Genomic DNA, 13,213 nt, shown 5'->3' with positions numbered 1-13,213 from the left:
TTAATCAAAACCCAAACCTGTGGGCTTTCTAATAGAGAAATGTTAAATAAATATAAATACTTTGGAGTTAGTTTTGTAACTTCAAACTTATTATTTTTAAAAAGAGCATCTAAATGTTAAAAACAGTTTAGCGTGATGAAAATTTGTGATAATTAAAAAAAAAAAAGCTATCACTCTGGATGTCAACAGGTATCTACAGAGAGGATTTTTGAAACCAGTCACAATCCTTTAAAACCACTGGAATTCAAAAGCAAAAATAAATAAATCACCCTCTAGTGTCTATGACATGATCTGGCACTCTGTATTGAATTCATGTTCCAGGCACAGCTATGGCCAGCTTGAAATGTCAATCAATATTTTATGCACCTTGTCACTGTTTTTCACAGAAGCCTAGGATATATTGCTGAGCCAGGTGTAGGTTAGTTGTATTTAATCAGATTTAACTATCATTCCCTTCTCCTTCCTTTCTCTTTACTGCAAATTTTAGTTTACATCTCTACTTTGACTTTATACCCTTCACACATATCATATTTACTCTTCAGAGAGAGGTCCCAACCCATAGCTTCAGGTGTCTTGTTATGTATACCTACCTGGATATTTACATGTACCATATGCTTGTATTACCTCCAGAAATATTTCTAACTTTCCTTACATACAAGGCTTAATAAATAAATTTTAGAGTGTTAAGTTCTATTAAAATGATAAAAGTCAAATTTAATTGAATTAAGTCATTCCAAATTCAAGGAGATGAGAAGGACAACTTTGATGTGCGGTCAAAGAAAACTTATACAAATAGCAGGATGAAGGCATCCCATTCATTTATTCCCATTAACTTTTCTGACTGAGTCTTAAACTGGAGGCTCCACCTTCAAAGGTAGAACCGTAATTTGGTCTTCATTGTCTTCTACGCTAGCATTTTATCTCAGACCAGGTTGCTATTCAAAATGTTGATTAATCCCAACTGTGACAGCTGGTAGTAGATGGAAGTGGGGTATGGGTGTAGAGATTTGATGAGATGCTGCCTGAGAGATGGGAAACAGGCTACAATCAATGTAGCTTCCTCGTGTAACGGCAGCCTCCTATCAACAGAGTGAACTCAGGGCGTCTGAATGAAGGACACAATGCCAAAGGGTGCCTACTTTCCCTTTCCATAACAATTTTTATTAGTATTGTTACTGAATCATTTCTGAATTCAACCACAAATATTACTATAATTACCAATCCATAAATTAATTTCTTACTATTGGAATGATTTTTTGGGGGGGTGCCTTAGACATTGACTTTTATTTAGGGCTAATTCTGCAAAAAAAAAAAAAAAATTGATCTTGGGTGAATTGAAGAGCGGTGTCTTAACAATTAGGAAATGCCTAGGTGTATTACTTAATCTCTAACTAATATGCAAAATTCATTTAACTAATACGCAAAATTTATTTAACTAATTTACGAAACTGTGTCAAGGTTGACTTCCATGCCGATTCTTTTGAGGAATGGCATATTTAACATCTATTACCCTGCAAAATTTATAGTGGACATGAATGTTCACAAGTAGTGGTTCGAAAAATGAATGAACTACAGAAGCAAAACTATGACTGAAAGCCAAAGTCCTTCCAGTGGCCTTCCGGGTCCTACGTGACCTCAGTTCCTACTATTGGCAACTTTGCTTCAGAAACACAGTGGTCTTTGCTGTTCCTAGAACAAAGCAGGGAGGCTGCTTCTAGCTTTTATTATTTTTGTCTAAAATTTTCTACCCCCCAAATATTCACCTCCTTTTAGCCTTTGCTAGCACTCCCAACTCCCCTTTACCTTGTTCTGCTTTTTCTTTATTTCATAGCACCTCTATGCTAATGTTCTATACTTTACTTATTTATTACATTCATTGCTACTGTTTCTCAGGCCCTGCTAGAATGTAAGCCTCACCAGGGAAAGGATTCTTTGTCTTTATTTTATTAATATATCCTGGGAGAAGAGTACTTCACACATAACAAATACTCAATAAAAATGTTGTGAAGGAATAAACAAAATATCTGCAGAGTAATGTGGAGACCAGCGGAATGCTCCAGAAGGCAGAACTAGGATTTATGGGTAGATATAAAGGGGGCAGAGCTGGGTTCAACATATGAAAGGTTTCCCAAATGAGGGGTTTTCCAGCTTTGTTGTGCCATCAAACCACCTTTGGATCTTGTTAAAAACAACAGCTTCTGGACCCCAGATCTAGTGAGGCAGAACCTCCAGGGGTAAGCCATGGATCACATGTTAAACACCCCACTTCAGGAACCACTGCCCTAAACTCTCCATCAGTAGAGACTGAAAGAGTACCAGTCAGGGGTGTTCCAGGAGAGATGTTTGTATTTGCACTGCAGACAAGGCTGGGCTTAAAGATTCTAGGATTTTATGAGATCAATTTCGAGATTGATTAATATATTGTATTTTGTACTGTTATTATTTAGGAAGTGTTTACTTTCTATCAGGCTCTGCTCTGGTGTGGGGATCTATGCCGCTAAGAGGAATAGAAATACAACTACAGGTCTATCTCTTATGTGGGAATCTCATTATACATAAGAATACAGGTAGAAAACCTCTGACTTATTTTGGGAGTCATTGTAACTTCATTTAATGAAGATAATTGCAATTTGCTCTTAATTATGTTCATAATCAATAAAAGGCACCTAAGTAATGCAGACCATCGGATAATATTAAAAATTATTATTCATGGAGAACATTGTATATAATGGGTAATTTTAAAATATTTGCACTATGACATGAGCAAATCAGTCACAGAAAAACACAGATTTCTTTTAAATGGTGGCTTTACGTAGGTAAGGAGCAAGTGAAATCGAATCATGATAAAATGACAAAATGAAGACAAAATGCCATGAACAAGCAAACAGCACACATCAAGTCCTTAGCCATTAAACTCTTCCTTTCTCCCAAGCTCTGCAGCCTGTGTGCTGTGCCCTGAGGCTGGCTGAAAGAATCAGAATATTCACTTCCCTTTTCACTACCAGTAAACATCAGTTGCCCTCCAGTGGATTGCGGCTTTCCCATTCACTGTTGTTGTTGGTTGCCATGAGGGGAATCCTGCTCATGGAGACTCCACGCATGTCAGAGCAGAACTGCGCTCCATCGAGTTTTCAAGGCCATGATCTTTCCAAAGCAGATTGCCAGGCCTATCTTCTGAGGCACCTCTGGGAGGGTTCGAACTGCCAACCTTTCAGCTAATAATAGAGCGCTTAGCCATTTGCACCACTCAGGGACTCCTCCCACTCACAGCTTACATCTGATTATCTAGATCGAATTTCTTTCAGTTCACAACTATCTACAGACTTTTCCATTTTTGGTAAAAAAGATAGTCTTTTTTTCATGTTTCCTATTATGGCATAAATTGTAGTAGGGAAGTAATTAAAAAGACCGTAGCATTATGAGGAAGTATGGAATACAGTTATAATTCACGGAAACCTGTTCTGAACTTCATTGAATTCTTTAAATAATAGTGTATTGTTTTGTAAGCCTCTGTTGACTGTATCAAAATGAAATCGTCATAATAATTGTAATAACAATAGTAGTAGTTAATATATACTACTTGCTTACTGTGTGTCAGGCACTGTTCTATGTGCTTTATATGAACTAGCTCACTTAACCCTCATAATGACCTAATTAGGTAGGTATGGTCATTATCCCTACTTTTCAGATGAGGAAACTGAGGCTCAGAGAGTCAGCTGCCCAGAGCACACAGAGGCAGAGTTTGAATTTAAACCCAGGCAGAGCCCAAACACTTAACCATGACCTTATACTTCATCCTTCATTGTACTTCCAAGAAAGTTCTTTAAGAAATAAACAGTTGTTAAGGGTTTTTGAGAGTGTACAGTTAAATGAATGGAAACTTCAAGAGCCATGGAAGAAATACCTTTCAGTCTTTTTATTACTTCTTGTTGTCTTTAAAGGGGGTTTTATTCTACTGTATTTGAGTATATTTTTCTAATAAAATTCTTTGGATGAAAATTGGCATGGCAAGAACAAGTTGGACTCAAGAATTTGTAAGTGAATCCAAAATAACACTCTGGTATGATCCTTAGTTTTAAATATTTGGCCAAAACCTGTACAATATGTATTAACTTGACAGGACACTTACCTGCCTCACAGTTTTCAGTCACAAGCCCTTCATAGAGACGGTGAGTGAAGGACAGCTTTACATCTTCTCCTTCCATGTGAACGACCAAGAGACCAGTGGTTGTCCTGGCTGGCACCCCTTGGTCCATAACTTTTAACTGCAGCCAGATAGGAAAATATTCCGAAGGTGGGATTTGCTGAAGCTGAATTTCTCCTGTATGTTTATCAAGAGAAAACATTGACTGGGTTTCTGCAAAACTAAAAACGACAGTTCCATTAGGCCCCAGGTCTGGGTCATCAGCTCTCAGGGTGGCTGTTGTCAGGTTTGCAGGCAACTGGGAGGAAAGAAAAAGATCAAAGGGGTTCTGCTCCCAAACTGGATCATTGTCATTGACATCAGTGACATGCACATTTATAATTACTGTGGTGCTTCTCGAGCCCTGGACACTACAGTCTCTGGCCACCACCCTGAATGTATGCTGGGATCTGGCTTCTCGGTCAAGGGTGTGGGCAGTTCTCAATACACCTGTCACAGGGTCAATGGCGAAGGCACCAGAAGCCTCGTCCATCAGAAAATACTCAATTTGCCCATTCTGGCCTTCATCTTCATCCATAGCAGAGAGCACAAGAACCACCGTTCCCGTTTCAGTATCTTCTCTCACAGAGGACTGGTAATGAAGCTTGAGGAAGGAGGGGCTGTGATCATTGTCATCCAAAACTGTAACTTGCAGCTGCATCACAGAGCTTCTAGGTGGATCCCCCAGATCAGAGCACAGGATGACAAGGGTAAAGTTGTTGATCTGCTCCCGGTCCAAAGCACGCGTAGTTGAAAGTTCTCCTGATGTTTCATTAACAGCAAAGTACTCCTCAGTATTTCCATCTGTCAAAGACAAAAAAATCAAGAATCATTTGAATTGAAAATATATCAGCCCATCACTAACATTATGCCCATTCATTCATTCATCCAACAAATATTTATTTGTTGATTATTACATGCTAGCACTTTTGTAGGTGCTGAGGATACAACATACCCTCGACCGAGAAGCCAGCTGCTAACCAAAAGGTTGGCAGTTCGAATCCACCAGCTGCTCCCTGGAAACCCTATGGGGCAGTTCTACTTTGTCTTGAGACAGAATCAATGGCAACAGGGTTATTTTTATGGTTTATTTCATAGACAGTGCAACAGATACCAAATACAGAATAATCACCACATAGTGTATGTCAGGGGGCGTTGGTGGTTCGGGGGAGACCTGGGTTTGATTCCTCGCTTATGTACCTCACGTGCCGCCACCACTCATCTGTCAGTGGAGGTGTGCTTGCTGCTATGATGCTGACCTAGTCTGTCTTAGTGTCAAAGCTCTACTTCCAAAAATCATCAGATGAGAACTCTATAGATCACAACAGTCTGCACCACAACCAACCATGGGGATGGTGCAGGACTGGGCAGCATTTTGTTCCACTGTGCATGGGGTCCCTGTGGGTCAGGAGCCAATCCCACAGCAGCTAGCAAGCGTGTGTCAACTTAGTTGGTTTCCTGGGGGGAGTTTTAAAAAAGGAAATACTTACCAATGATGTAATACTTGACAGCTCCATTATTACCAGCATCCATATCTGAGGCCAAAACAGTATAGATGACCTCTGGCTCTCGGTTTTCTGGAACATCAGTGTCATGCCGGGGGACGATAAACTCTGGTGCATGATCGTTTTCATCTTCGACAGTGCAGAGAATCACTGTGGTGCTGGACAACGGAGGGGTGCCCCCATCACGCACGAGTACTGATGTGGAAATAAAGACAGCATGGGTTGTGGTCGTTGATTTATACCTCAAATACCTTGTCCTAACTGGATATCATCAGACTAACCTGATCAGGCAGCACTGGCTCCATAATACTTTATTTTAAGACGACCTTCTGAAATGGAGAAATTCACCACACAACCTTCGCTGGTTTTTTTTTTTTTAGCACAGTCAAGGGATTCCTTACCTCTGAGGGTGAAGACTTCCTGAACTTCTCTGTCCAGTGTGGTAGTTGTTACCACCTCTCCTGTGTCCGGATTGATCTCGAACAACCCAAATGAAGCACCTGGCAGGATTTCAAACTGAAGTTTGGAATTGATTCCTTTAGGAAAACAGAAAGAAAAACTTAGCAATTATCTCTTTGGAATCCATTTGTCTATTTTCCTATTTCTTTCCCTATGAATGTCTTAGGACATAAATGCGAAAGGCAAGATGCCTAAACAACCTTCAAATTAAGGTTAAAACGAAACACACCAAAAAAAAAAAAGCCAACAACTTTTTGGCTGTTCTTGCTAAATAAAGGCCTCATGGGCTGAAATGCTTGATTTTCAAAAGTTTTACGGGACTTCCCCACAGTGAATGCTTAAGATTTTTTCCCTCCCGTAAAAAATTTCCTATGAGTGTGCAACTATACAATATATTCCCAATTACTCCTTATAACACCCCGATTATGAATTAATAACATAACTGTAACCTGGCAGGTCAAATGACAATGTCTGTGGCCTAACCCTCTGTGTAAACGCTTGTGCTCAGTTATGGTATCCTGCTCACTCCCAACCTCAGGACCAGCACATAAAAAAAAAGCTGCTTATATGAGTATTCTTGTTTCATTTTGTTTTTCACTTAATATTCAGTCTCCATTCTGGAGTGAGAAATATGGTACCACATTAGTATGCATTTTGAAACTAATTCTCATATTTTTGCGGTTTCATTTCTCCCCTGAGAAAAGTATCGCATCATTTCCAGCACTGGTTATAAAGGTCATTCCTGACATTGGCTTAACTGAGTTTATCCCATGCCATTGTAGTTCGTTTGCATTTTATACAAGTTCCTTCCAATCATTGTCTTATGTTCTCTTCACTGACAAGAATCTAGCTATACCTATACTACTCTGAATATATGATGTTATACTTTAATAAAAGATGAAATATCATCCTTTTGGTCTTAAAAACAAAACAAAACAGAAAAACCTTTCAATTACAAGTTCTCATCTTGCCAGTCTTAAAAGGTAAATTTGCATCCCACTGTAGTCTAGAGGATATAATATATGACTAAATACTGGAAGGAGTGGAATATAAGTCTAGTTTTATATAAGAATAACTATACATGTTTCTTAGTATGTCACTCGGAAGAAAAAGGATACTTAAGGTAACCATAGTCATTTTAATGACCTTGAGAAAAAAGTCTAATAAGATGGGGTCATATATCTGCTAAGTATGGTCAGAGTTTACCAAAACATTTCATTTTATCATTAGGCATATTATTAAGTTAATGATCATTAAATGATCACAGTGATTATTTTGATCATACGATCACATAATCTTTTCTACAGCCAAGTCAGAATTTCTAAGTATTACAGGTTGTTAAAGTTTATAATTCCTATCAGTCTCTATCTACACTATAAAAATGGGAATAATACCATCTGACATTGACTTTCTTTGTTAAATATTTGGTGAGCAACACCAGGTGCCAAGCATAGTGCTTTGTGCCAAAGATATAGTACTAAGTAAAACAGATACAGCTTCTGCCTTCATGGAGCTTACATGGAGAACCCTTAAGCCTTTTCTGTAGAATTGATTCCAACTCGTGGCAACCCCACGTGTGACAGAGTACATCTGCTTCACAGGGTGTTCTTGGCTGTAATCTGGTTGATTCTGAACCGCCAACCTCTTGTTAGTAGCAGAGCACAAAGTACTCCATCCAGAAACCTCAGGTAAAGAACAGCACCTTTTTATTTTTGAATCTTTTATTTTTAAAATAAATTCTATTATATGTTGTTGTTGTTAGGTGCCGTTGAGTCGGTTCCGACTCATAGCAACCCTATGCACAACAGAACAAACACTGCCATCTTCACAGTTGTTGTTATGCTTGAGCTCATTGTCGCAGCCACTGTGTCAATCCACCTCATTGAGGGTCTTCCTCTTTTCTGCCGAACCTGTACTTTGCCAAGAATGATGTCCCTCTCCAGGGACTGGTCCCTCCTGACAATATGCCCAAAGTATATAAGACGCAGTCTCACCATCCTTGCCTCTAAGGAGCATTCTGCTTGTACTTCTTGAAGACAGATTTGTTTGTTCTTTTGGCAGTCCATAGTATGTTCACTATTCTTCGCCAACACTACAATTCAAAGGCATCAATTCTTCTTCGGTCTTCCTTATTCATTGTCCGGCTTTTACATGTGTATGATGCGATTGAAAATACCATGACTTGAGTCAGGCACACCTTAGTCTTCAAGGTGACATCTTTACTTTTCAACACTTTAAAGACGTCCTTTGCACCAGATTTGCTCAATGCAATACGTCTTTTGATTTCTTGACTGCTGCTTCCATGGCTGTTGATTGTGGATCTAAGTAAAATGAAATCTTTGACAACTTCAATCTTTTCTCTGTTTATCGTGATGTTGCTCATTGGTCCAGTTGTGAGGATTTTTTGTTTTCTTTATGTTGAGGTACAATCCATACTGAAGGCTGTGGTCTTTGGTCTTCATTTGTAAATGCTTCAAGTGGTTTAAAATCAGGAAAGGTGTGTGTCAGGGTGGTATCCTTTCACCATACCTATTCAATCTGTATGCTGAGCAAATAATCCAAGAAGCTGGACTATATGAAGAAGAACGGGGCATCAGGATTGGGGGAAGATTCATTAACAACCTGTGTTATGCAGATGACACAACCTCGATTGCTGAAAGTGAAAGGACTTGAAATGATCTATTATATATTATGTGTAATATTATGTTATATGTTACATATACATATTATACATGTATTATACATTTTTAATTTGCAACATTATCAATATCAAACATAGAAAATGCCTTCAAATGTTTAAACAAACTCAACTCTTTATAGTTTCCCTTTCTCCCATTATTGCTGATATCCTCTAATGTTCTTTAGCATTGTATCCAATACTTCTTTGACTTTTTAGAAACTTAAAGATCTTAGTTCTGTTATTCTATATAGCTTTTATCCCTAAGCCAGCAATTCACTCAGGTTCTATTCCTCCAGTATTTTATTAAGGATAAGCAAGATCTTTATAATTGTAGGCTGCGTGCCTACATCTTCCCCACCCCAAACTTCATACCCTTCACAAGTTAACTAACATGAGGTAAACTCAGAGTTTAGAATTTAATTAGCGTCTTGCTTCTTCCTCTTCACATCCCACGCAACAAACACAGCGCCATCAAACTTGAGAGCTAAATGGACAGAAATTACAGATTATTTAGTTGAACTCAATCATCTTGCTAAGTAAACTCGAAATCTAGGCCTGAAGATAATGTAGTGTCGCCCTTATGACACTCACCTAGTGAAGGGTGAGTAATGTGCGTGTTCACCTGTGCACACACATGTACACCTGTTCTTAGACTGCCACACCTGCAGTCCCAGGACCTCTTCATTTTCTCACACTTGAGGATGCCCTTCCTCAATTCACTTCTTTCCCTATCCAGCCCAGCCTGATGTCGTATCACCTTGCAAATTTCCTCAGGTCCTGTGGCTTTTGCCAAAATGCCCAGCAAAGCCTCAACCCAGTACTGTTCCAATCATCCCTCTACTCTTCCTGATTACCCAGCAGCTGACTGGGGCTGGAGAAAATTTCACAATGGCATAGATCTGGGCCAATGAAATGTCATAGTCATCTGACAATCTTTCCAAGTCCCTTTGATCAACCCTTTCTCCTTCGTGTCTCCTACCCGACCACTGCCTGACTCACTCTCACAGATTTCTTCCCTTTCTATTTCCCAGAGAAAATGGGGGCCCTGGGCAAGAACTCCATCAACCCTCTGCATCTATATTCAAGTCTACCTCCTGCTTTCTGTCCCAGAGGCAGAAGTAAATCTCCCAACATTCTTAGATGTTTTCTATTTGTTCTAGTCATCCTCATTAAGAGATTTTTTCCATAAATTATATTCTTCTCTAGCTATAAGAATGAAGTTTTATCCCCCTTCTTTTTATAGCTAAGCTTCTTTTAAAAATGGTACCATTCTCTGCAGCTAGCTTCAAACCATCATCATCCCCAGGCTCTTCAGAGTCACCAACGACCTGGTTATAAAATATACTGGCCATTTTTAGTTCTTACCTAACTTGTCATCTCTTTGACATCAGATATTGCTGACTGACACTTAAAAAAAAAAAGGAAGCAATGAAGGAAAGAAGAAAAAATAGCTTTAAAAAAATCTCTATGCCACATTTATCTCCTACTTCTTGGGCTGGAGGACCAAGGTCTTTTTGTATATTAACAACTAATATGTTGGTCATCACTTCATTGTTATCTCTCTCTTTACAGTCAATCTTCCTTCAACTCCAATGGCTTCAGCTTCCACCTATGTGTAGACGATGTCCAGGTATCTACACTGAGCTCCAGTCATTTGTTTGGTTGTTGAATTAACTGATTCATGGGATCATTTTGTGCAAGGCACTTTTACTGAGTGCCAGGCTCTGAAAAGATACTATTGAGTAATAAATGTTTATCTCTGTCCTCAGAGTTCTTCCCTCTAGTGGGTAAGAAATTAAATCAATGAGTTACAGAAAGTGATAGAATACATGAAATCAGGGAAGAGTTTATCACAGACAGACAGTTTGTTCATTAACTAACTCATTCAATCAGCACATACGAAGAGTGATATTAGGTGCCAAGGTACCATGCCAGGTGCTAAGAATATAACTGCTAACAAGAAGAATTCTCTACCCTTTCAGTGCTTACAGTACAGCATTGGATACAGAGAAGTAAGCAAGCAATTATGGTTTCACCTGGTGAGATATGCCACAAGTATGAGCTGCTTTGAAGAGAATACTTAAGTCAGTAATGAAAGGCTTTCTAAATAAGCTGAGACCTTAAAGATAAATAGGAGTTAACAAGTAAAGAGGGAGGAAAGAATGTTTGAACGCATTGAAAATAAAATCTGAACACATTACATGGCTTACAGCATCCCATATGAACTGGACTCTGTTTCTTCAACTCCGTCTCATATACTCTCTCCCTCGCTATACTCATGGCCCACTGGCTTCTCTTCTGTTCTCTGGACAAGCTATGTTTTGTTTTTTTGGGGCCTTCACAGCTGCTGTTCCCTCTACCTCTTTCCTCTACCGTGTAAAGAATTCTCCAGCAGTTCTTTACATGGTGTACTAGCTATTAAAAAACTGTGTCCTAAATCTAAATCCATTCCTCTATACTCTGTCCTGTGAAGCTGGGGCTGGGGATCTGCAAATTACACTTCTCCATTGCCAAAAGACTCCCTGCTAGGCTCTGCCAAAAAGGAACACTAGAAGGAGATCCAAAGGCAGAAGGAAAAGAGATGGGATTTCTTTCTTCCTGTTTGTTTTTTGTCCCCATCAGCAACGGTCTTTCACCCAGCAACAGGAACTGGTTGTGTCTTTCAGCCTCTTCTGGCCCTTCCAGAACTAGGCTCTGCAGGGCCTTTTCTCTCATTTTCTTTCTAGTTTCTGCTAGCCTCAACCTCCTCTCCTTATTTCCCAACAGGGTAATAGCTATTTTCTACAGTTATTCCCTTTTTGCTTACTCAGCTTTCCAACATTTGTGTGGGAATATTTTCCTGACTGCTGCAGTACTTGGCACTGGGACTGGGTCTAGGTAACCAGGATTCAGAGATGAGTTTGGTTACGCCTATGACCTTGACTGTAGTTTGGTTACGCCTATGACCTTGACTGTAGCGCTGAGTTCCTGGGCCGTGGGAAATGGTATTCTAGCAGTGCATGAATTTCAGTGATGTCACGATCATCAAATTATCACCTGTATTTGTGAATGAACTAACTATTAAAGAATCATATTCCTTAAAGGCCCAAACGGTATTGACTTTGACCATATAATAGTAGCAAGGAATATAACGAGGGATGGTTGTTTCTTAATTTTCTGGGAACTTACAGAAAGAAACTGACAAGCTGAGGCTTTAAATTCATAGCTCAAGTCACAGTCAGAAAATCAGAAAGCTTCTATGGAATTCCTAAAATTAATGACCCAGAAAATCATACCCGAATTGGGTGGCAGATACAATAGGTACCATGCAAAAGGATGTCTATTTACATGCATACCCAGAGTCAAATCTTAGCATACTGTAGGCAGCCAAGTACAAATCTGACTCAGTAGGAGGTAGCTCATAGTTTCAAAAGAATGGCAAAATAGCCATAAATCTGTGTGGGAATCAGACCCAGGCAGATAAAATACAGCATTGGTTTAGGCTAGATTTGCTGACACAATGTATTTACTAGAGATTCTGAAATTTAATGTGTTAGCTCATATAGCTGTGTCTCTTGACAGTTTCTTCGATTGGCTGGACTCAATGGTGGCCTGTAGTTATTGACATTGAGATGCCAGATCTTCCTTTGCATTCTGTACAGTTAAGAATCCAAAAGCTAAGAATCCAAAAAAGGGAACACGTCAACCTCACCTTGTTACATTTCCTACGAGCTCAGAGGACGCCCCCCTCATAAAACGCTGGGAAAGACATTAGGACACCTCTATGGCTGTAGATGATGGTGCTACTGGTTCTAGGGATCAGCTTTTGAGAACCAACACTCTTTACCAATGTGTAAGGACTATCAGGAGTCATTTACTTTCATCCAGCAGGAACAAAAGCACTTCTTTATGTAAACTGTCCCACTGTCTGCCATAATCTCTCGTCAGACATGCTGATCATCTTAGCATCCAATAGAACATCACACTGATTCAGTTCTTTGATGACATCATGATAATTTGATCTGATGAGCAGAAATTAGCAAGTAACTTAGATGTCGCAATCAGAACACGTGTTAGATTGGGGATTGCAAACCGGGACCCACTGGCCAAATACGAGCCCGCACCTCTTTTTGTAAGTAAAGTTTTATTAAAACAAAGCTACACCCTTACTTGATAAATTATCTACAGTTGCTATCTTGCTACAATGTCAGAGCTGAGCAACAGAGACTTTATGACCCACAAAGCCTAAAGTATTTACCACCTTGGCCTTTACAGAAAAGTCTGCAGGTCCCCGTCCTGGAGTAAAGGGGAGAGAGGAAATCCGTAGTCACAGATTGTTATGCTAAAAAAGAAAAAGGGCTTTATTCTCAAAACTAAGAGAACTAATAAAGAATTCTGACTAGGGGA

General features: G+C 39.4%; 1 protein-coding gene across 2 annotated transcripts in view; it reads right to left on the bottom strand.

Moving 5' to 3' along the window:
• The window catches only part of DCHS2 (dachsous cadherin-related 2), a 384,441-nt gene that overhangs the window by 66,146 nt on the left and 305,082 nt on the right, over positions 1-13,213 (bottom strand). For both annotated transcript variants that reach the window (XM_049905372.1, XM_049905373.1), the window contains exons 11-13: positions 6,090-6,224; positions 5,674-5,883; positions 4,130-4,987 (exon numbers count right to left, since the gene is read on the bottom strand). In XM_049905372.1, the coding sequence (XP_049761329.1) occupies positions 4,130-4,987; positions 5,674-5,883; positions 6,090-6,224 (1,203 nt within the window). The remainder of the gene's footprint in view (positions 1-4,129; positions 4,988-5,673; positions 5,884-6,089; positions 6,225-13,213) is intronic.

This window comes from Elephas maximus, chromosome 13, assembly GCF_024166365.1.
Source record: "Elephas maximus indicus isolate mEleMax1 chromosome 13, mEleMax1 primary haplotype, whole genome shotgun sequence".
Classification (NCBI taxonomy): Eukaryota; Metazoa; Chordata; class Mammalia; order Proboscidea; family Elephantidae; genus Elephas; species Elephas maximus.
Note: the sequence above shows the minus strand (reverse complement) of the source record. Positions and strands in the feature narration are given on the sequence as shown.